At 38.8% G+C, this 25,959-nt stretch overlaps 1 protein-coding gene across 1 annotated transcript in view; it reads left to right on the forward strand.

Annotated features, from left to right (window-relative positions):
* Positions 1-25,959, forward strand: part of LOC137637432 (uncharacterized) — a 142,172-nt gene that overhangs the window by 22,611 nt on the left and 93,602 nt on the right. Inside the window, exon 3 of the mRNA XM_068369632.1 lies at positions 19,854-20,000. Within this exon, the coding sequence (XP_068225733.1) occupies positions 19,854-20,000 (147 nt within the window). The remainder of the gene's footprint in view (positions 1-19,853; positions 20,001-25,959) is intronic.

Below are 25,959 nucleotides of genomic sequence, written 5' to 3' on the forward strand. Positions count from 1 at the left end.
ATGAATTGGGATTGAGAGGAGAGCTGCCACTATTTATTCAGGCATTTCTTTCACGTAGAGTTTTTCAAGTGAGAGTTGGGGAAACTATCAGAGAGTAAGTGCCAGGAAGAAGGAGTTCCTCAGGGTAGTGTGCTGAGTGTAACCCTTTTTGCACTAGCAATTAATGGGATATCCTCAGTCATTCCCCAGGATGTTCTCTCAACATTATTTGTGGATGATCTCTCAATATCATTTGCTGGCACTAGAATGGCAATGGTTGAGAAAAAAATCCAACTCTCTATTGATAAAATTATCCAGTGGGCTGACATGAATGGATTTAAGTTCTCGACAAGTAAAACTACCATTGTCGTATCCGGGGAGTACATCCAGACCCGGATATATACATTAAAGGTCAACGGATACCATGTGCAAGAGAAGCTAAATTTTTAGGTTTGATATTTGATTGTAGGCTTACATGGGTTTCTCACTTAAAAGCATTAAAAGCTAAATGTGTTGAAGCTCTGAATATCTTGAAAGTATTGTCCCATACATCATGGGGGGCAGACCGCAATACTATTTTAAAATTATACAAGGCCTTGATTTTTTCCAAAATTAGTTATGGTTGTGAAATATATTCTTCAGCCACCCCAAGCCGGTTAAAAATATTAGACTCGATACATTATGCCGGTATTAGATTGTCTTCTGGAGCTTTTAAAACCTCGCCTATCCCAAGTCTCCTTGTTGATGCTGGAGAGTTACATCTAGACCTTTACCGAATGTCTTCCATTATTCGGTATTGGTTTAGATTGCAAAGACTCCCTAACTCTCTAGCCTTTCAGACTGCAAGCCTTGTAAGACACGCATCATACTTTGAGTTGCACCCAAAATCTCCTCAACCTTATGGCTTTCGGGTGAAACGATTATTAAATAGTCTGGATATAATTAGAAATAAGGTACTTCCATTCAAGGTATCATCAACACCTCCATGAAAGTTACCAGAGATATCTTTTTGTAAATATTTTATTGGAGATAAGAAGAATATGTCAGACCTAGAAGCCAGGTCTCTTTTTAATGAACATGTTAAAGAACATAGAGGATCAATTTTTATCTATACTGATGGCTCCAAATCTGATGCTGGCGTTGGATTTGGAGTACATAGTAATGGTTTTAATTGTAGAGGTGCACTTCCTCTGACCGCTTCCATATTTACTGCCGAACTGTATGGCATATTAACCGCTATTGAGAAAATAGCGTTGGAGAAGGAGGGTAATTTTACAATTTTTAGTGATGCAAGGAGTGTCCTTCAAGCTATAGAAGTTTTTAATTCTAATAACCCTCTAGTTTTAAAGACTTTAGAATGGCTTTTTATTATTGGACGGAGAGGTATAACAGTTCAATTTTGTTGGGTTCCAGCACATGTAGGTGTGTGTGGGAATGAGAAGGCAGATTCACTGGCTAAGAAGGCTGCATCCGAGTTGCTGCCAAGAAGGTATCCCATTCCCTGTAATGATTTCTTACCTGACATCAAGAAATTGGTTTGCAATAAATGGCAACAGCAATGGGATAGCCTAGATGGGAATAAAATGCGAGAGGTAACAAATGACATATCTCCTTGGAGGTATAATATGATGCCCCGAAAATGGGAGACGTCTCTTTGTCGTCTCCGTATTGGTCACACTCGGTTGACACACGAGTTTCTGCTGAAGGGCCAACACCAACCGTATTGTGACGACTGTTTAGTACCTCTAACAGTAAGGCATTTGTTGACCGAATGCCCCAATTATAACGATTTAAGGAATAGATATTTGTTTGAGGCTCGAGGTGAGGGTGGCAGGTTCATCCTTGCCAAGATTCTTGGAAATGATGTGTCCTACCATGCAAGTGGCATTTTTAGATTTATTTCAGAAGCAGGTCTTCTGAAAAATATTTAACTTTTATGACATTCAACTTTTATGATTTTAATTGAATACTCTTTTATTTTTTATTTTATTTTATTTTTTATTTTTGTATACATAAATTAAATGTTACCGGCATCAATGACCTTAGATGTCAGGATGCCTGAAAACTTTAAATCAATCAATCGATCATCTTAGACCACGGTACGGCTCAAACCATGTTGGTTAAGGAGCTCAATTCACCTGAGTTTACCAATACTCAGCTTCCTGCTTTCAGCACAAAGCAAGCTACATTCGTAGCTCCTAAAGATACTGTCTTTCCCTTTGCCTCAGAAAGTTTGGAGGCTATTAGGAAGGCCGTAGTGGAAGGTAGATTTCTGCCAGTGATTGAGGAGTGCAAAACTATTTCTCTTGCTCTTGCATATGACTCCAATAGTTGGAAAGATATCCAACACAACTTTACAGTTGGCAAACTGGGTAGAGATATCAGAGGCAAGGAGCTTATTCCGAGGCCGGCCAAAATTCCTGAAATCCTATTAAAAGAGGAATTGGAGGCCAAGAAATACTGGCAGCTTCCTTGTCGCACCAGTCTCATCTTGAAATGCTAATTGGGAACTAAAAAAATCTAACGTCTTTCTTGTTTTGGCGAAGGCCCTTTTAGCCACCCTCCATCGTGATGTACATGGATTTTTTTCAAGCCAGGAGAGCCTGCAGACAGCACATCATGGCAGTGGGAACTATTAGGCATTAGCTTAAAAAGTTGATTGACTTCAACATCTGGGGGAAAGATCTATTTTCCCAAAAGGTGGTGAAAAAAGTCATGGACAGGGCGGCTCACGAGAACCGGAGCCTTTTGCAGAAATAGGGCATGTTCTCTAAGAGGAAATATACCCCTGGAGAAGGATCTCAGCCGAAAGGCAAGAAGCCTAGGTCTCCTTAAAGAGCAAGGAATCATTTCCAGCAGCGACTGCCGCAGTTACCACTATTCGCAAGACAGTGTACACGGTTCCCCAGCAATACGTTACACAGTCCACTAGTGGAGTTGGACTGTTGTCCCAAATAGTTATATTTGAAAGTGTAAAACAAACTATCATTAGATATACTAATTGTAGAAAATTTTTAAATCTTCTATAATCAGTGAGGTTGACACAAAAGAGCACTTATACGGTTAAAACTCCAATATGCTGGGAGGCGCGTGGGTGGTAGTGGTAGTAGCGGGCAGTAGTCGGATGTAGAACGGCACCTCGTAGTAACGGTGGATGTTGAGGAAGGAGAAGACTAATTGGTAAGGGACCTCTGATAGTGGTTCTAACACGCCCCAGTTACTATACCGACACCCTATAAGGGTGAGCGAGCTGGGTATATTCCTGGCATTCCATGCAACTTTTTTCTCTGGTATATTTAGCAGTATTTATACCTTAGAAATGGTGCTATAAGGAGCATTTCACGGAGCGACACAGTTCCCTCGCCCAGAAATATATGTTTCCTTTGTCAAAATCCCTTTTTTTAATTCACTGGTACATTTCCATCAGCTCAAAAAGGGGATTTTGACTTAGGAAACTCTATTTTTGGGTGATATAGCCATGTCATCCTGATGGACCCGCCCTTTATTTTTCATCCCCTCCCAATTCTCAATGTGATGCCATATTTCATACAATGGCTGTTGCTGGAATGACGAACAAGCGAACATGTTTACAGTAACACATTGGTATAGGAGTTGTAAAGGCTCTCCCACCTATCCAATACTATCCCATATCCTTTAAGACAAGGTTAACTCTATTCGGGGAAGGATAGCAGTGGTCGTTTTAAACTTGTCCCTATTATGTTATTATTATTATTATTATTATTATTATTATTATTATTATTATTAATAATTGCTAGGGTACAACCCCAGTTAGAAAAGCAGGATGCTATAAGCCCAAGGACTCCAACAGAAGACATAGCCCAGTGAAGAAAGGAAACGAGGAAAAATGAAATGTTTTAAGAATGGTAACATTTAAATAAATATCTCCCTTGTAAACTAAAACTTTAACAAAACAAGGGGAAGAGAAATAAGATAAAATATTGTGCCCGAGTGCACCCTCAAGCAAGAGAACTCTAACCCAAGACTGGAAGACCATGGTACAAAGGCTATGGCACTACCCAAGACTAGAGAATGATGGTTTGATGTTGGAGTGACCGTCTCCTAGAAGAGCTGCTTACCATAGCTAAAGAGTCTCTTCTACCCTTACCAAAAGGAAAGTGGCCACTGAACAATTACAGTGCAGTAACCCCTTGGGTGAAGAAGGATTGTTTGGTAACCTCAATGTTGTCAGGTGTATGAGGACAGAGGCGAATATGTAAAGAATAGGCCAGACTATTTGGTGTTTGTGTAGGCAAAGGGAAAATGAACTTTAACCAGAGAGAAGGATCCAATCTAGTTCTCTCTGGTCAGTCATAAGACCACATAACTATCTAGTGGTAGTATCTCAGTGGGTGGCTGGTGCCCTGACCAACCTACTACCTACATACAGAATATCTTTCGGGGTATTCGATCCTTGGGTTCATAACCCTGTGATACCTCTACAGGTAAAATTCTCTGGTATATCACTTGCAGTAAAAATCCCGTGTAGAAAGCTGCTTAGAGGAACTTCCATCAGGACTACTGTACCTTGCTATCTCAACCAGAAATAGATTTTTTCAAGAACAGTAACAACATTGAATTAGATCTTTCATATATAAACTATAAAAGCTTAAAAAACAAGAATGTAAATAAGATAGAACAGCGTGCACGAGTATACCCCAGAGCAAGAGAACTCTAATCCGAGACAGTGGAAGGCCATGGTGCAGAGGCTAGGGCACTACCCAAGACTAGAGAACAATGGTTTGATTTTGGCATGTCCTTTTAGAAGAGCTGCTTACTATAGCTAAAGTCTCTTTTACCCTTACCAAGAGGAAAATAGCCACTGAACAGTTACAGTGCAGTAGTTATCCCCTTGAGTGAACAAGAATTGTTTGGTAATCTGTGTTGTCAGGTGTATGAGGACATAGGAGAATATGTAAGGAATAGGCCAGAATATTCAGTGTGTGTGTTTAGGCAAAGGGAAAATGAACTGTAACCAGAGAAAAGGGGGAATGTAGCACTGTTTGGCCAGTCATAAGACCCCATAATTCTCTAGCCGTAGTATCTCAGTGGGTGGCTGTTCTCTTGGAGATCTGTAGTTTGTCCAAAACCTTCATGAGGAGATTGAAGAATGGAAAAGGGTAAATGTGAGTCCTGGTTCCAATCCAGTGACATCGCATCTATCCCTACTGCTTCTGGATCTAGATTCAGTGCTACGTAACTGGGAAGCTTCTTGGTGAAGCTTGTCGCAAAGAGATCTACTTGCAGTTCGGAGACTTGTTTCTAGGATGAAACAGAATGATTTTTCATCCGGGGACCATTCTGTTTCCAGAGGCTTGATTCTCGACACGGCGTCCGCTGTCACATTGCAAACCCCTTCTAGATGAACTGCCCATATTATGTGATTGATCTGAGATCTTGAAGCCTGTCTGTTGATGCCGTGGATCATAGTCTTACTGTTGAGAATGATCCTGATGTGTGAGTTCCTCTTCGGGTTAAATTTTTTTTCAGGGAAACACAGCCATAGCTTTTAGAATGTTGATGTGGAATTGTTGAAATGGGACTAACCACTAACTCTGTATCTTCTTTGCGGAGTTATGACCCCACTCCCCCCCCCCCCCCAATCTCGTTCTTAAGCATCCGTGTGGATTGTCACTGACAGAGGAGAAAACTTCAGGGGAACGTGTGTCGACTGGCCCTTGGCAGTGGACCCCGGCCTGAGCTGTTTGCACAGTAGAGCCGGGGTTTTGTGGTGATGATATCTTCGAGCATTGGATGCCTTTTTTCTCCAGACTCTATTGGCACCCTTAAGTCTTGTAATCAGGATGGGATTTGTAACCGCTGAAAGCTGTAGCGAACCCAAGACTCGTTCCTGATGACGTCTGGTGATCGTCTTCGAATGAAGCAGACACCTGACTGAGCTTGCGATTTCCTTTTTCTTGACCGGAGGCAGAGAAAGGATATGTGACATCAAATCCCAGTGCAGAACTAGCCACTGGAATTTTTTAGCTGGAATTAATCTGGACTTCTCAAGGTTGATCTTGAAATCCAGGGATTGAAGAAACTTCATAACTTCCAGAGCTGCAAGTAAACACTCCGACTTCGTCGCAGCCCACACTAACCAGTTGTCGAGGTATACTAACAGTTTTTGTGAAGATCCTTGGAGCTATGTTGAGCCTGAAGGTCATAGCTTTGAATACGTAGGCCTTTCTTGCTAGTCTGAAACCAAGGTAGGGGGAGAAGTGCCGACGAGCGTCGGTAAGATCTATGTAGACGGTGTAGGCTCCCTGGGGTAGTAGGGTTCATATTATTTTAGATAGTTAGCCTCTGAAAATGGTCATTCTGAATGAACTTGTGTAGAGAATACAAGTCCAGAATAGTTCAAAGAGTTTGAATCTTTCTTTTGCCCGCAAAATAGCCATCCTTGGTAGTTCATTGATTTTGTACAATGGATAACTCCCTTTTGGAGGAGATCCTGCACATATTCTTCTAGGAATGGTGTTGTGGGTTGGAAGAACCTCTTAAACTGTGGTGGTTTTTGTCTCCATTACCAGCCTATTCCCTTCATGACTATGCTGTGTGCCTAGGGATCAAACTTTCATTGATCCTTGAAACGATAGAGTCTTCCTCTTACCGGAAGCTCTCCATTGTTGTTTTGAAGGACATGCTCCTTTATGCTACCTGGCATCTGTTTCCTTGGCCCCTAGATTGGCCACCTCTTCCAGATTTTCCCCTTTCACTTCCATTTCTCCCTTGAACTTCAATGAGGCAAAATGTGGTAGTGACCCATTCGTAAACGGGATTAAAGGCAGAGGACTGTGTAACATATTGCTGGGAACTGTGTACACCATCTGGGGAATAGTGGGAACTGTGGCAGTCTCGGCAGGAAATGATTTCTTGCCTTTAAAAAAAGGTCTCCTTCTTGTCTTTAGGTTGCTGTCCTTCACCTGGGATAAATCTCCTCTTAGAGGACATGCCCCACTTCTGCATAAGGCTCTAATTCTTGTGAGCTGCCTTGTCCATGACTTCTATTGCCACCTTCTGGGGGAAAAGATCTTTCTCTCCAGATGTTGGTCAATCAACTTTTTAGGCTCATTCCTAATAGTTGCCACTGCTAGGACTTGCTCTCTGCAGGCTCTCCTGGCAAAAAAGAATGCGTGCAGATCACAATGGAAGGTAGCTAAATTGATCTTGGCCAGGACAGGGAAGAATTCAGGTTTTTTATAGTTTCCATTTAGCATTTCGAGATAAGACTGGTGCGACAAAGAAGCTGCCAGTCTTTCTTTGGCTTCTAATTCTGCTTTTATTAGGAATTTATCTCCGATATCTCTCTACAGTTTGCCAACTGTAAAGGGAAATTGAATTTCTTCCCAAATGTCATAGTCATATGGGAGAGCAAGAAAAACGGGTTTGGACTCCTCAAGCACTGGCAAAGGTCTACTTTCCACTACTGCCCTCTGAACAGCCTCCAGACTCTTTGAGGCAAAGGGAAAGACCGTATCTTTAAGGGATCTAGGAAAATTGCCAGTGGGGAGATTTGCCAGCCGGAAAATTGCGATTGTCTAGTGAGAAATTTTCAAATGTTTATGGGGCTTAAACTACCATAAATTAACATGATAGTTCTTTTACACCATTTCCTTTTTGTTATTGATCATTTATTCCAAAAATACCTCTTTTCATTTTGTAAATGTTTGTTTGAGCCTAAACTTAGCATTTAATATTTACGTGTACGATTTATTTGGATACGAATGTACTTGAGTTACTTAAATAAGAACAGTAGATGCGAAGTGGTACGAAAGATCGATACAATATATGTACTAACTACAGCAAAATTGTTGACCTTGAAAACTCAATACCACAAGAAAGCAGCTTCAATTTGAAGGTATGTTGCTTTTCTGCTCTAGCTTGCCTCCCTCGTCATGATGTGGTTATAGCCTTTGAAGAGCTATCAGCAAATGAAGATATTCCATAAGAATTTCTGTCTTATTTTGAATTAACATATATTGGTATTATGAGAGGAAGGGGTAACAATAGGAGGAGGTCATTGCCGTTGTTCCCAATTGCTATGTGGAATGTTCATTCCAGCGTGGAGCATTGCATGCCATGGACCAAGAGCATTGAAGGGTTCAACAATACTTTTTCCAAAAATGTCGCCCAATGTCATAAAAATATGTGGAAATGTATCTCACTTTTGAAGAAACAAAAATATTTCAATTTGAATGAGATGAGACATAATTAAAAAAGGCCAAGGATACAATAAAGAGGACTGTTGAGCTATATGACGAAGACGGCAAAATCAAGTTTCTTTGATCTATTATTTATAATCTCCACTCATTCTGAACATTTTTATTTTTATTTTTATTTTCTTCATTTTTATTATAATGACATGTGTCTTATAAGTCTATTTTTATACCAAACATTAATGATGATTAATAAAGCTTTTGCTTTAAATTTTCAAGTTTTTTCTTCATAATTACAAAACAGAGAAGTGAATGACTGGCAATTTTCCAACTGGTAATTTTCTTCTTGGCAATTTTCTGGTTGGCAATTTTCTGGTTGGCAATTTTCTGGTTGGCAATTTTCCGACTGGCAATTTTCCAACTGGTAATTTTCTTCTTGGCAATTTTCTGGTTGGCAATTTTCCAACTGGGAATTTTCTTCTTGGCAATTTTCTGGTTGGCAATTTTCCGACTGGCAATTTTCCAACTGGGAATTTTCTTCTTGGCAATTTTCTGGTTGGCAATTTTCCGACTGGCAATTTTCCAACTGGGAATTTTCTTCTTGGCAATTTTCTGGTTGGCAATTTTCCGACTGGCAATTTTCCAACTGGGAATTTTCTTCTTGGCAATTTTCTGGTTGGCAATTTTCCGACTGGCAATTTTCCATCTGGCAATTTTCCAACTGGGAATTTTCTTCTTGGCAATTATCTGGTTGGCAATTTTCCGACTGGCAATTTTCCATCTGGCAATTTTCCAACTGGTAATTTTCTTCTTGGCAATTTTCTTCTTGGCAATTTTCCGACTGGCAATTTTCCAACTGGGAATTTTCTTCTTGGCAATTTTCTGGTTGGCAATTTTCTGGTTGGCAATTTTCCGACTGGCAATTTTCCAACTGGGAATTTTCTTCTTGGCAATTTTCTGGTTGGCAATTTTCCGACTGGCAATTTTCCATCTGGCAATTTTCCAACTGGGAATTTTCTTCTTGGCAATTTTCTGGTTGGCAATTTTCCGACTGGCAATTTTCCAACTGGCAATTTTCTTCTTGGCAATTTTCCAACTGGCAATTTTCTAACTGTTAATTTTCTTCTTGGCAATTTTCTGGTTGGCAATTTTCCGACTGGCAATTTTCCAACTGGCAATTTTCCAACTGGCAATTTTCTAACTGGTAATTTTCTTCTTGGCAATTTTCTGGTTGGCAATTTTCCAACTGGGAATTTTCTTCTTGGCAATTTTCTGGTTGGCAATTTTCCAACTGGTAATTTTCTTCTTGGCAATTGTCTGGTTGGCAATTTTCCGACTGGCAATTTTCTATGCACGTCTTTAGGAGCTGTGAAAGTTGAGTGTTAGTAAACTCAGCTAACTTAAGCTCCTTAACGAACAAGGTTTGAGCCTTACCATGGTCTAAGATGATCGTTTCCTTGGGAATCCTGTCGTCAATAATAGGCGCGTCAGAATTTAGCCTTACATAGCAGAAAGGATAATTCTCAATGGAGGAATAAAAATCTAAATACGAAACAGGTTTAGAGCCCATGCCTCCACCAATATGAAGGTACCCGTCATTCAGAAGCATATGTTCTGCGTAATGCCGAGGGTTCTTTGCCGAATAGTCTGGAAGACTTGAAACTGACTTACGGTGCCTGGTGAAGCGCCTCAATCTTCACTAAGGACGCTTGAACTTACTTATGCTGTGCATGAATATTTTCCATGAATGCTTTCATGGATGCCATGAACTCCAAATTTCCAGGGAACAAGGGGGCAGCTGGAGTTGGAAGACAAGTGGAAGATGAGGCATGTGTAGCAGATGTAGAGACAGGAGTAGGTAAGGAAGAAGTACTAGGAGTAGTACTTACCTGCTGACTGTCGAGCAAGTCATCCGAGTATTCTGTCGTCGATAAGAGCCTTTCATTTTCCGATGGAATGAAAGAGGTTGTTAACATGTTGTCAGCATCCAGGTTCATGTATTGAAGTGCGTCCCAGGCTTCATCTGCAGGAACTAGTAGTACCGTTGTAATTTGTACTGTCAGTATCGGATGACTGCACACTGCGGTCATATCAGCTCTGGGGGAACAGGATATCCTTCATTTCCAGTGAAGGAAGATAGAGCTCACCTTGTTGAGAGCTCTTCTGAAATCCCCTAACCCAGTGTCTGATGGTTTTCTGGCCTCTCTGCAGGCAGTGGTTGTACAAGTAGATATAGGGAGTAGGTAGTAGGTTGGCCAGGGCACCAGCCACCCGTTGAGATACTACCGCTAGAGAGTTATGGGGTCCTTTGCCAGGCCAGACAGTACTACATTGGATCCTTCTCTCTGGTTACTGCTCACTTTCCCCTTGCCTACACATACACTGAATAGTCTGGCATATTCTTTACAGATTCTCCTCTGTTCTCATACACCTAGCAACACTGAGTTTACCAAGCAATTCTTTTTCACCCAAGGGGTTAACTACTGCACTGTAATTGTTCAGTGACTACTTTCCTCTCGGTAAGGGTAGAAGAGACTCTTTAGCTATGGTAAGCAGCTCTTCTAGGAGAAAGACACTCCAAACTCAAGCCATCGTTCTCTAGTCTTGGGTAGTGTCATAGCCTCTATACCATGGTCTTCCACTTTCTTGGGTTAGAGTTCTCTTGCTTGAGGGTACACTCGGACACACTATTTTATCTAATTTCTCTTCCTCTTGTCTTGTTAAAGTTTTTATAGTTTATATAGAAAATATTTATTTTAATGTTACTTTTCTTATAATTTTTTATTTTTCCTTTTTTCCTTTCCTCACTGGGCTATTTTCCCTGTTGGGGCCCTTGGTCTTATAGCATCCTTCTTTTCCAACTAGGGTTGTAGCTTAGCAAGTAATAATGATGATAATAATAATAATAATAATAATAATAATGATAATGATGATGATGAATAAATAATAATTAATAATAATAAATAATAATATGTTCTCTTAACTTGCCTCTTAATGCTAACATCTCATATGATGATTTATTGAAGGGGATTCAACAGCTCCCACAACCTTTTCTTTTACTAGGAGATTTTAATAGGACACATCCTCTATGGGGACATGGTTTGTCAAACGCGAAGGGTAATATTGTATCATTATTTGTGGAGAATGAAGATGTAGGAGAGCTCACACGCTTTCATGTTCAAACAAGTACCTTGTCGTGCATTGAGCTATCAATCGCAAGCTCTAATTGCCTTCTCAATTTTGATTGGAGGACATTAGATGATTGGCATACTAGTGATCATGCGCCAATCATAAACACCAACAATGGTCCACCTTTACAGAGATCGCCACATTGGAATCTTGACAAGGTCGACTGGAATAGATTTCCTGAGCTAAACAAAATTAAAGGGAATGCAGAGCAGTTTGAGAATATTGATGATGCTATAGACTTGCTGAATGGAACCCTTCTTACAGCAGGAGTCAATTCAATTCTCAAAACAACAGGGTTATTCAAACGACGACCAGTCATAACTGATTGCCCTGCACAGAGCCACAAGAAGATCCTTAACCCGATTGTACAGACGCCGTACTGAGGAGAATGTAATTATATACAAGAAATGTAGAGCACAGTTCCATCGTATAATGAAAGAAGCTAGGCGCCAGTCATAGATGATTTTTGTTTCTTCCAGTAACAGTAGAACACCACTATCTTCTGTGTGGAGGGAAGTAAGAAAGATAGCAGGCAAATTCACCCCCAACCCACCACTAGTGTTGAAGGAAAATGGTCAGTATTTGACTGAAGCAAATGAGGTGAGCAATGCCCTGGCTGATTCCTCCAATGTATCAAGTGAGAGTAAAGTAGCTCTTGGTTATCAGTATAGAAGCAATGAAGAACAGAAAAGGCTAAATTTTGCAAGAGAAAAAGAGGAATCCTACAATAATCCTTTTACGGAAAGGGACTCTGATTCCGCTGTTGCTAATTACAACGATACAGCCCCTGTTCATGATGGATTCCATATGGAACGATTAAACTTGTACCCGTTAATACCAAGTTATTTATTTTAAGCATTACTAACAGAATATGGCATGATCATAGTTATCCAAGTGTTTGGGAACTAGCCATTATTTTAGCCTTTTTAAAACCTGGTAATGATAAGTTTTTAGCAGCAATCTACCGACTAATTGGATTGACATGTTGTTTATGTAAGATCTTGGAGAAGATGGTCAATGCAAGACTGCTCTGGTACCTGGAGAAGAAAGGTATTTTATCACTTATCGAGTGCAGATTTGGAAAAATGCATTCAACGACTGATGTGTTGATACAATATGAGTCCTCTATTTGTGAAACCTTTGCTTCAAAACAGTACCATGTAACAGTCTTTTTTCACCTCGAAAAGGCATATGATACTATTCATGATTTAGAATTGAAAGGAGAGCTACCATTGCTCATTCAAGCATTTGTTTCACATAAATTTTTTAAGTTAGAGTAGGGGAAACTCTGTCAGAGAGGAAATGTCAGGAAGAGGGAGTTCCCCAGGGTAGTGTGCTTAGTGCAACCCTTTTTGCACTACCCATAAATGGGACATCCTCTGTTACTCCAAAAGATTTTCTCTCAACACTATTTGTAGATGATCTCCATCACATTTGCTGGATCTACAATGTCGATGATTGAGAGGAACCTACATCTCTTAACTGACAAAATTATTCAGTGGGCTGATATGAATGGATTTGAGTTTTCAAAGAGCAAAACTACTGTTTTCCATTTTTTTCGTATTTGGGGAGTACATCCAGACCCGAATATATACATCAAAGGTCAACGGATCCCATTTGTAAGTGAGGCTAGATTTTTAAGATTGATATTTGATTGTAGGCTTACATGGATTCTTCACTTGAAAACTTTAAAAGTAAAGTGTCTTGAGGCTCTGAATCTATTAAAAGTATTGTTCCATACATCATTGGGAGCAGACCGCATAACTCTTTTAAAATTATACTAAGCTTTAATTTTTTCATAAAGCAGTTATGGGTGTGAAATATACTCCTCAGCCACCCCAAGTCGATCAAAGATTTTAGATTCTATACACCCTACTGGTATCAGATTGGCCACAGGAGCCTTTAGAACCTCTCGTATCCCAAGCCTCCTTGTTCACACTGCAGAGTTGCCTTTGGACCTTTACTGAAAGTCTTCTACTGTTTGGTATTGGTTTAGGTTGCAAAGACTCCCGAATTCTTTAGCCTTTCAGACTGCAAGCCTTGTAAGGCACTCGGTATACTTTGAGATTTATCCAAAATTTCCTCAACCTTATGGTTTTTGAGTGAAACAATTATTGAACAGCCTTGATATAATTAGAAGTAAGGTGCTTCCATTTAAGATATTATCAACCCCTCCGTGGGAATTAACTGAGATATCTTTTTGTAAATATTTTATTGGTGTTAAAAAGAATGTGACTGAATTATATACCAGATCTTTTTTTATGGAACATGTTGCAGAACATAGGGAATCAACTTTTATATATACCGATGACTCCAAATCTGATGCTGGCATTGGATTTGGAGTACATAGTAATGGTTATAATTGTAGAGGTGCCCTTCCTCTAACAGTTTCCATATTTACTGCAGAATTATATGGCATACTAACTGCTATTGAGAAAATAATGTTGAAGACTGAGGGTAATTTTTCTGTTTTTAGTGATGCGAGGAGTGTCCTTCAAGCTTTAAAAGTTTTTAATTCTAGTAACCTTTTAAAGGTTTAAAGGCCGCTCATGAATGGCAGAGCTAAGGGACAGTGACATTGCTATATCAAGCAGGAGAATGCCTTAGAGACTGACCATATTACATATAAGCAATGCCCAAGGCCCCTCTCCATCCAAGCTACGACCAAGGAGGGCCAGGCAATAACTGCTAATGACTCAGCAGATAGACCTATAGGCTCCTGCAAACCCCCCCCCCCCATCCTTAGCTTGCTAGGATGGTGAGGCTGCAGCTACCAAAGGAACTAACAAGTTTGAAATGGAATCAATCCCCAGTCTGTCAATCACCAGGCAAGGACGCTAACACCCGGCCACAAAAACCCTAAGATTTTGGAATGGCTTTATTATTAGATATAGAGGTATAACATTTCGACTTTGTTGGGTTCCAGCACATGTAGGTGCGTCTGGGAATGAGAAGGCAAATTTACTGGCAAAGAGTGCTGAATCCAAGTTGCTACCAAGAAAGTATCCCATTCCCTGTAATGATTTCCTGCCTAGATATTGTTTTATGATATTAGGAAACAACACTGGAATAGTCGTGATGGCAATAAAATGAGATAACAAATGTCATACATCCTTGGAGGTATAACATGATACCCTGAAAGTAGAGACGTCTCTTTGTCGTCTCCACATTGATCACACTAGGTTGACACACGAATTTCTGCTAAATGGCCAACACCAACCATATTGCGACAACTGTTTGGCACCCTTGACAATGAGACATACGTTGATTGAATGCCCCACTTATAGTACTGAAAGAAATAGATATCTGTTTGAGTAGAGGTGAGGATGGCAGGTTCATCCTTGCCAAGATTCTTGGACATGTGTCGTACCATACTAGTGATATTCATAAATTTATTACAGAAGTAGGTATTCTTAAAGCTATTTAACTGTTATGAGGATGTTCTTGCTTTTATTGTTTTAAACTGAATTACCATTGAGTATTTATTTATTTATAACAAATAATATCGGCGTTAATGACATTAGGTGTCAGGATGCCAGATTACTCATAATTAATCAATCAATCAATATGTATTTAGAGATAAACACCTGCTAAATAACCTTAATCTATTTATAAGTAGCAAACTACCTACCAGAGATCTCCCTCTGTAATTATTTCACCGGTTTCAATGTCAACGTGATTAATGAAGAGATGATGTCTACCGTTTTGGAACACGGAACAACACAGGGATGTCTCTCGTAACAGACCCGTATTGTTTAGGTTATCACTTTGCGAGTACTTCTGTGTCAGTTGCAAGACAGCTTTGACTGATGTTGTTGACATCGTGTTGAGTCTCTAATATTCAAGATCTCTCTCTCTCTCTCTCTCTCTCTCTCTCTCTCTCTCTCTCTCTCTGAGTGGATTTATATCTATGGACTGCTCCAAATCCAGTGGTGGCATTGGACTTGGGGTGTACAATTCTTATTTTAGTTGCAAAGGTGCACTCCCTTTAGTATCTTCTATCTTTATATAGCAGACCTGCATGGTATCCTGAATGCTATTGAAAAAATAGCAGTAATGAAAGATGGAAATTTTACTATTTTTAGTGATGTAAAAAGTGTGTTGGAGGCATTGAGTGTTTTTAATCCAACCAACCCTTTAGTTTCAAATTTTTAGAGTGGCTATATATTTCTAGTACTGCAGGCAAGGAAGTTGAGTTTTGCCGGGTTACAGCTCATATGGGTGTTCCAAGAAATGAAGCGGTAGACAAATTAGCAAAAGAGGCATCATAAAAACTACTTGCTGGAAGATATCTACTTCCATGTAATGACTTTCTGTCTCATTTGAAAATCTTTTTGTGATTTTTTTCTCTGGGTGATAGGAGGAAAGATGTGAGAGAGGCAAGAGAGCGTGCTAGAAATAGGAATGAATGGCGAGCGATTGTGACACAGTTCCGGTAGGCCCTGCTGCTGCCTCCGATGCCTTAGATGACCGCGGAGGTAGCAGCAGTAGGGAATTCAGCGTTATGAAGCTTCATCTGTGGTAGATAATGTGGGAGGGTGGGCTGTGGCACCCTAGCAGCACCAGCTGAACTCGGTTGAGTCCCTTGTTAGGCTGGGAGGAACGTAGAGAGTAGAGGTCCCCTTTTTGTTTTTGTTTCATTGTTGATGTCGGCTACCCCCCAAAATTAGGGTAAGTGCCTTGGTATATGTATGTATGTATTACTAGAGTTTTGTTGATCAGAATTAAATGAAGATCGCAATGATATACCTCCATGGAAATATGGTACTATGCCTCGAAGGTGGGAAACTGGAATTGGGCACGCAATCATAACACATGAGTTCTTGATGACTGTTTTGGTTCCCCTTACTGTTAAGCATTTACTTATGGAATGTCCCAGTCTTGGGTATATCAGAGAACGATTCCTCTCTGAACCTCTTAACCCCGGCTATTTGGAAATTTCCAACCGTTAACCCCCAAGGGGTTATTTTTTTCCCAGCACATTTTGCAGTATATTTTTTTTATATTGCTCTAACAGCCTTAATTTTTGTCATAGAGAGGTCAGGTTGGTCTCATTCTCTTGGAAAATGCCTGAATTTTCTAAAAAAAAAGGATCAGAATTATGAAAAAAAAATTTTTATAGCATTTTTTTGCAAGGACGTACTGGTACGTCCATGGGGGGTAAAGGGATGGCTTTTGTGAAACGTACCAGTACGTCCTTTGGGGGTAAAAGGGTTAATGAGGATGGCAGGTACATTCTTAACAAAGTTCTTGGAGGAGACATTTTATATGATGCCAGTGGGATTTTCAAGTTCATATTGGAAATTGGACTTCTTACTTGTTCTTAAATGTTATATGAAATTTTAAAGTGTATTTTTTCTTTTATAAAGTATTTATTCCTGTTTATTTTAGAATTTTTGTGTTGGATTATGTCCCATCGGCATCAGTGACCATTGATGTTTTGATCCCAGATAGTCAACAATCGTTCATTCATTCATTCATCTCAAAAGGCTAAAAGTTAGATGTTCAGAAATTTTAAATGCTGTAGTACTTACTTCTTGGGGAGCAGATCCCCAAACTCTCCTAAGCCTCCTTAAAGCCTTCTTTTATCCAGACTTTCATATCGATGTAAAATATATTTTTCATCGTCCCCTATAAAGTTGAAGAGTTTAAATTCCATTCACCATTCTGGTATCGGATTAGCTAATCGTGCCTTTAGGTCATCTCCCATCCCTAGTGTTTTAGTTGATGCTAGTTAGTGGCCAGTCTACTATTGTGAGATACTGTATTGGGATAAGTTACAAAGCCTTCCTAATTCACTTTACTTTCAAAATACCAATAAAGAAAATTCCTTTCCATATTCATTCCAAATCTTTCCAGTATTGGGTACTACCTTTTAAACTATCACTTACCCCTCCATTGAAACTTCAAGATAGCACCCTTTCTATACAGTGATACCTCTGGATACGAAAGTTTCTGCTTACGAAAAATTCAGGATACGAAAAGCGATACAAAGATTTTTATGCCCCAGTATACGAAAAAATTTTCAGGATACGAAAAGCTTACGAGATCCCAACTCGTCGCCGAGAGTACAGTACCTTTTTTTCAGGGTATCAACCCTTAATTTAGGTGTACAGGTAACAATACACCTTCACTGATCCAAATGCTTTACATACAGTACCGTAACTTTTATACAGTAGTAAAGAAAATGTACCGTTTTCTTGGGGCTTGGAGGGGATAACTAGGCTAGAACTACATTATTGAATAATCTCATGGTGGTTTATGGAATGGATTAGGCTGTTTTTAACAGTTGGGTTAATTATTGAATGATAGAAATGGCTGCATTGCATGTTTATTACTACAGTTTAGCGTGTTTATGGAAGAAAAGGTGACTTTTTGTAAGGCTTGGAACGGATTAGGGTATTTACGTGTAAAACACGACTCAGGATACGAAAAATCAGGATATGAAATCGTATCCTGAACGGATTACTTTCGTATCCTGAGGCATCACTGTATATCTTACTGGTTTCAAAGGCAATATAGTAAACGGTCAAATGTGATCTACCTTTTTGAAACATGTGGAACCACATAGGGATAGTGGATTTATATTTATGTACAGCTCCAAACCCTGAGCCGGGATTCGATTTGGGGTGTATACAATACTTATTTAATTGTAAACAAGCACTGCCTTTAGCATCATATATCTTTACAGCAGAGCTTTTATGTTATTCTGACTGCTTCTGAAACATAGCAATAATGAAGGAGTGTTATTTTATAATTTTTAGTGATGCAAAAAGTTTCTTGTAGGCATTGACTAATTCAACCAACCCTTGTTTTTAAATATTTTTAAATTGGCTGTATATTTGTAGCACTACAGGTAAGGAAGTTCGGTTTTGCTGGGTTTAAGCTCACGTGGGTGTGCCGGTACATGCAGAGGCAGACAAATTACATACTGGAAGATATACAGTATATTTCCATGTAAAGACTTTTGCCTCATTAAAAAATCTCTTGATGATTTATGGTAACATCACTGAAATTCAGTTGACCAGAATAAGATGGAGGTTAACCCTTTTACCCCCAAAGGACGTACTGGTACGTTTCACAAAAGCCATCCCTTTACCCCCATGGACGTACCGGTACGTCCTTGCAAAAAAATGCTATACAAATTTTTTTTTTCATATTTTTGATAATTTTTTGAGAAAAATCAGGCATTTTCCAAGAGAATGAGACCAACCTGACCTCTCTATGACAAAAATTAAGGCTGTTAGAGCAATTTAAAAAAAATATACTGCAAAATGTGCTGGAAAAAAAAATAACCCCCTGGGGGTTAAGGGTTGGAAATTTCCAAATAGCCTGGGGGTAAAAGGGTTAAAACTGCTCTATACCTCCTTGGAAAAAAGGTAACATACCTAGATGGTTGGAAACTGCCCTCCATCACCTTAGAATTATGCACACATGTTCAACATAAGTTCTTTATAACAATCAGGTTCAAGCCCTTGTGTGAGGATTGCTTGGTTCCTTTGACTGTTGAGCATTTACTAATTGAATTTCCAACCTTATGGATATCAGAGAGTGATTCCTCTGCAGCTTGTAATGATGATAGCAGGTACATCCTCACCAAGATTCCTGGAGAAGTTGCCATGTTTAAGTTCAAATTGGAAGCTGGTCTAATTACTTGTTTTTAAAAGGTTTATAAAATCTTAAATGTTTTGTAATAAAGTTAATTTCTGAGTTTTTCATGTTTTTTATCTTAAGCTACTAAATCTTTATTCATCATACACCAATCCCCATCAATGACCATTGATGTTATGATACCAGATAATTATCAATCATTCGTTCATTCATACTATCCAAACTGTATTTTGTAAACTACTGCAAAGGTGGCATACTGTAGGTAGTAGAAAATATTCTATGAAGCTTCCTTTCAGTCCCTTCCTGTTTTTGTCTTTTTGTATTAGGTTTTCCAACTGTTTTTATATTGTTTAGTTTTTCACTTAATTTTTTAGGAAGAAATGCCGTGCAAACCCAACCCCAACCCCACAAAAGTCTGGAAATGTGTTGCAGGGGTTCTGCCAAAAAAAGGTTTTTATAATTTTAAAAGGATACTGCTTATTTGGAACCTAATAGCCTTAATGTTTAATGGGGACTTCAATGAATTAACTATTAACCCTTTTATCCCCAGGCTATTTGGAAATTTCCAACCCTTAACCCCCAGGGGGTTGTTTTTTTCCCAGCACATTTTGCAGTATATTTTTCTTTAAATTGCTCTAAAAGCCTTAATTTTTGTCATAGAGAGGTCAGGTTGGTCTCATTTTCTTGGAAAATGCCTGAATTTTCTCAAAAAATTATCAAAAATATGAAAAAATAATTTTTTATGGCATTTTTTTGCAAGGACGTACCGGTACGTCCATGGGGGTAAAGGGATGGCTTTTGTGAAACGTACCAGTACGTCCTTTGGGGGTAAAAAGGTTAACTTTTTTATTTAATATGACTTAGTAAGATATGCAGAATTTCATTTTTCTTTCACAGCTCTTCGAACACTCAAAGAATAATCGAATAGCAGTGGCAAGGCAGTTGAAAGATGCACTCAAAGCTAAATCTTCAGTTCAAAAGGATCGCATAATATATGTTACTGTACCTGCAATGTCGGATCATTTTGGGCATTCTGTTGGTTTGGTAAGCTAATTATATATTATCTTTTACTTATATATTTCTTTACTATGAAGTAAATTTTATAGATGTACCCTAATGTTTCTGCATTTAAAATTTTTTTTAAACATGATTGTTGTAATTATATTGTCATTTATTTGAATGCAACATAGCATTCCCCTAACACATACGCAGGCTATATACTTTTGAGAATGTATCTGAATGAGTATCCTAGATTTCAGTCAACAAAATTCTGTTTGTTCCAGTACAGATACGAATTCTTGATCTTTGCATAAGAGAAGTAAAAATGAGGCTGGAAAATATAACAGTTGAAATATTATAATGAGGCGTAAATATTTAGTCGGTAGTTAACAACCGAGAGCGGGGAAAACCCCGCCCCACTGCTTGCTCACAGACTAGTCTCTTTCATAGCAGCCATCATTGGTAACAGACATTCCCAGTGACTGGAATATTAGCAATCTAAATTTCTTTTCTTTTTCTACTGCCAACATGTTAAGTGACACTTGACCTTTTGTGGGGATGACTGTGGATAAATGGAAATGTCTTAGGAATGTCTGATAAGACCTGCGACACCTTTATGAGCTTCAGGAAGAAAGATCCCCACCTTATGTGCCCTTCTTTCAGAAAACACTCCTGTGATGAGTGTTGGTAGTGGTCGTCCTCCAAGTGGGAAAGATATGGCAGTAGGAGGAGGAAGTCTATAAGGGATTCTTCACTTTTGGGGTCTTCCTCGGATTCGAATAAGTCACGGTACCTTACCCTCTGACCCTTCCCCGTCTTTCTCCTCCAGAGGCTCAAAGCAGAGAATCTTTCCTGTTACCCCTTGTAAAATGAGAGAGCCTCCTTTCCTGAGACCACCAAAGGAGACATCTTTGCTAAGTCCCCTTCCTTAGGGAAATGAGCTTCCTCCAAGGATACACCTTTAGATCGCCCCCTTGCAAAGGACTGTAAGCAAGGGCTAGTTCCTTTGCCTGAACACCCTACATTTTTGGAGTAGTGTATATCTTTGGAGTGCACTGACTGAAGGACACCTTATCATCACTCCTTCAGGAGAAGGTCCCCTTCTCTGAGCACTCTAGGTCTCCGGATCTGAGTCAGAGGACCCTTAGGACATTGCCACACCGATTTGCTCCTCAGTTAGAGGCAACTTTCTTACCCGTGCCTCAACTAGACACAGCTCAACTTCAGAGTCCTTTGCAAGACATGATTCAACTAGATGCATCTCAATTAGACGTGCCTTTCTCAGACGTGGCTATCCCAGACTCTCCTCCTCACCCAGACACCCCTCTTAACAAGAGAATGCGTCTACAGAATCACTTGGTTGCAACATAGGATAGTATTGCCAGACATCCCGCTTTTGCGGGAAATATCCCGAATTTTATCCTTTTGTCCCTTGTCCCGGACAAGACCCTCACAGGACACCCTTTTGTCCCGCATTTAGTTCATCATAAGAATAAAATATAAAAATAAACAGAAAAAGATATTAACAAATTAGAATCCTTACCTTATGATATAATGTAAAATGGTGGTTTTTGTTGAAATTACAATGTTGAAAATATAAATTGAATAACTAAAAAATTTTACTAAAGGTTTAATGTGTTTTCATAAAGCAGCCAATCGCATTTGCAACTTGTTAGATTACTGAAGTGCTTGGCTGCTTAAAAGAACTTGTAGCAGTTATAAAGGCAAGACTGGATGAAAAGTTTATCCCTCTCAGTGTTAAAGTTTGCCTTAATGATAACGATGTCACATCTTAAGAGATGAAGAAATTCCTACTCGAGGTGGATAACTACTATGTCACTTGCCATGACTATCTTGAGAAATGGGTTTCATCTTTACAAAGTTTTCATATCTTTTCATGGATGTTATTAAATGTACTTCCAGTATTGGAACAGATACACCAATACATGAAGCAAGTGCAGAATCAAATTCTCTTTCAGTAATAGGAGAATTGTATGACTCTTCCCTTTTTGTTGCAAAATTTAACATTTTCTCTTCTTCAATACTCCCAAACTGGTAACCTCGAGCTGCTTCACACTTAAATGATACATTTGAGAAGTGATCAATCAGGGCATTGCTAACCTTGGTTGCTCCTGTCACATGCTGATCATTCAACTTTAACACTGGTGGCGGGTTGGGGGTGAATTTGCCTGCTATCTTTTTTTACTTTCCTCCACACAGATGGTAGTGTTCTACTGTTAATAGTGGAAACATAAGACACCCAAGACTGGTGTCTAGCTTCTTTCATGGCACAACTGAACTGTGCTCTACATTTCTTGTATATAATTAAATTCTCCTCAGTATGGCGTCTGCGCAATCAAGTTAAAGACCTTCTTGTGGGTCTGTGCAGGGCGGTAAGTTCTGAAGACTACCAAGAGACTGGTCGTCGTTTGAATAACCCTGTTTTGGGATTTGAATTAACTCCTGCTGTTTGAAGAGTTCCATTTAGTAAGTAGGGCTTCATCATACCTTTCAAACTGTTCTGCATTCAATCCAATTTCGCTCAACTCACGAAATCTATCACAGTCCGCCTTGTCAAGATTCCAAGGTGTTTATAATGATTGGTGCATGATCACTGGTATGCCAATCCTCTCATGTCCTCCAATCGAAGTTGATAAGGCAATTAGAGCTTGCGATTGATAGGTCGGTGCACGACAAGGTACCTGTCTGGATATGAAAGTATGTGGACTCTCCAGTAATAAGGAGCACGTCACCCTCATTTTCCACAATTGATGATGTAATATTGCCCCTTGTGTTTGCCAAAACATTACCTCAGAAAGGATGTTTACCATTCATATCTCCCAGTAAGAGAAAAGGTTGAAGGAGTTGTTGAATGACCTTCGGAGGTAGGTACTGAGAGCATGTGGTATATTTTCTTCCAATCTCAATTTGTACAACCACTGCCTGTAGGGTTGTATGAATAAACTAAGGTAATTGGGGAACATTTCAAGGAACATACGGGAGACTTCCGCCATGGCTCCCTGGTTGTTGATTATATGATGCTCTATAGCTAACATTTTCGAGGACAAGGAGTGTTAGCATCAAGCTTGCTTTCCTGTAGACATACAATTAAGGGAGAATGCTGATGTATTAGAAGTTCATCATATTTGGCACTTAAACCCTGACAATTCCATTGCAAAATGATATAGAGAAAACCATGGATTATTTCTGGAAGACATCTTGGATGAGGTCTTCCCATTAGCAGTTTTCAATCTAACATTATTTCCTGTAGTTTTCTTTAAGTGATGACCTTGATATGTTGGATTTTACGTTTATCTTTTTCTCTGTATCCTCTTGATCTATTTGTTGAGGCACATGGCGGACCTTAACTTGAATTTCCGATTCATTTAAGTTATCTTCTGGTTCATTAGAAACATCAGCAGACAAACATCAAATTTCAAATTTTGTGATGATTACTTGGTTCCTCTAACTGTAAGGCTTTTACTTATTAAATGTCCCAGTCTTGTGGGTATCGGGTAACAATTCCTTTTTTTTTTTGACATTTTATTTTCATTGTTAAGTTATTTATTTGTTTTTATGTTGTTTTTTATCCTAAGAATTTTAAGTCCAACTGGAAGTACTGTATAGTAAATATTGATATAAACACATTATTAGACAATACCAGCATGGAATAGGACAATTCTTTACCTGAAACTGTCAAACATCTTAAAAGAAAAGGAGAAGTGCGAAAGAGAATGGGAAGGAAGACCATAAAGAAATATTGATAAAGAATCAATATCAAAAACTTTTCCCATAAGAAATGCCTCAAAGATGAAATGATCAGATAAAGATAAATGATAATTTGTCCTTATGGATAGCAAGCTCATGATTTTTCAATGGAATTGCCAAGGCCTTAGATCTAAATATATTTAAAAAAAAATACTAATGAAGGACAAGTTTTCAATGATATCCTTGCTAGAAACTATGCGAGGCCATAATAAACTATATCCCAGAGAACATATATTTTATCATGATAAAGTCCTGAAATACAAAGGTAGATATGGTGGGAGTGTATTACTTGTGCAAGAAGATGTCATCCATTAAATTGGGTGATTGACAAAGTTAATTGGTCATTGTTTACATTACTTACATAATTAGCCCTTTTACCCCCAGGCTATTTGGAAATTTCCAACCCTTAACCCCAGGGGTATTTTTTTCCCAGCACATTTTGCAGTATATTTTTTTTAAAATTGCTCTAACAGCCTTAATTTTTGTCATAGAGAGGTCAGGTTGGTCTCATTCTCTTGGGAATTTTCTCAAAAAGCTATCAAAAATATGAAAAAAAAATTTTATGACTTTTTTTGCAAGGACATACCGGTACGTCCATGGGGGTAAAGGGATGGCTTTTGTGAAACGTACCAGTGCGTCCTTTGGGGGGTAAAAGGGTTAGAAATAGATGCTGATAATTTTCCCACTATAGAGGAAGCCCTTGCGTTTTTTAATTAAGTCATTATAGATGCCAGTGATAAGTTGATTCTTTGTACTAAAGGCCAGTTTACTTGAAAACCGGTCCCTTGGTGGAGTGCTGAATGCCGAATAACTCGTTAAGCCATGAGAGCTGCTTTTACTCCTTAGTTTGTTATAAGAAACTAAGATCCTAGTTTTGATAAAAATCAAACAGACAAAGCACCAGTCTAGGGTAAATTTTATATCCAAAATTAATTTCGAACACTAACAAAATTAAGAAAGATTACCGGGAAACATATACCTTTACTATCACTTGTAATGGGATGTAGTGTACAAATGTTACCAACTCGAGTATGTAAGTGAAGCATTCGTAGGTCATTTTTCAAGTCTCTTAAAAAAATCCTTTATCTACATATTACCAATAACGCCTACAAGGAAAGAATTGTCCTCTCAACTTCGGAGCTCATCATCATCAATTACGGGGTGTTCGATGTCGAACGGCCGTGGCCCTCTGCACAAAACTTCTCCATTCATTCCGGTCTTGAGCCTTCCTTTCCAACTCCACCATCGTTAGCCCGCACATCTCCTTGATATTGTCACTTAATCTAGTTTTAGGCCTTCCTCTCGTTCTTGTACCATAGACTGATCCAATTAGTAGCGTTCTTTCAAGAGTATTGTGTTTCCGAACCTGGTGTCCAATAAAAGTTAGTTTTCTTTCATCCAAAATGTCAAGTAATCTTTTTTCGATATTGATCTTTTGTAGAACTTCCATGTTAGTCTTTTTCTCAATCCAGCTTATCCTAAGGACTCTTCTGTAACACCATAGTTCAAAACTTTCTAATCTTTTCCGATCTGTAGCTTTTAAAACCCAACATTCTGAGCCGTATGATGCTTCGGAGCTATAAGAATGAAATCATATAATTTGCCTTTCAGCATCAAGGAGCTTCTGTCAGCCTTGTCTACATGTAATGATTTGGCTCCTCGAATTGATAATACCACCCATTCAGTGGTCAAACATTTAACCTACAGAAACTAAATCCATTTTAATCGGTATCATCAATAGAATTTGGAAAGAGAGTTTATTTCTAAATATTTGGAGCATTTCTATAATTATAGCCTTTTTTTAACTTGGATAAGACGGTAAAATCATGGTCAACTATCGGCAGGTTATATTAACATCTAGTATATGTAAATTAATGGAAAAGATGGTGAACGTACGATTGGTATGCGTTTTAGAACAGAAAGGACATATTAACCCCTCACAGAATGGCTTCCGACAAATGCGACCCTGCACTGATGTTTTAGTAAAGTGTAAAAGCCATCAATATGTGAAGCTTTTGCTACCAAAAAGCATCACATATCCATTTTTTTTTTCACTTGGAAAAGGCATATGATACTACCTGGAGAGACAGTATTCTTTAAACGATTCATGAAATTGGACTAAGAGGAGAACTTCCATTTTTTAGATATTTCCTGAAGAACTGCCAATTCAAAATTAAAGGTAGGAATATATTTCCATCAAATCATAATGAAGAAGAAAGCATTCCACAAGGCAGTT

This window comes from Palaemon carinicauda, unplaced genomic scaffold (assembly GCF_036898095.1).
Source record: "Palaemon carinicauda isolate YSFRI2023 unplaced genomic scaffold, ASM3689809v2 scaffold73, whole genome shotgun sequence".
In the NCBI taxonomy this organism is placed as follows: Eukaryota; Metazoa; Arthropoda; class Malacostraca; order Decapoda; family Palaemonidae; genus Palaemon; species Palaemon carinicauda.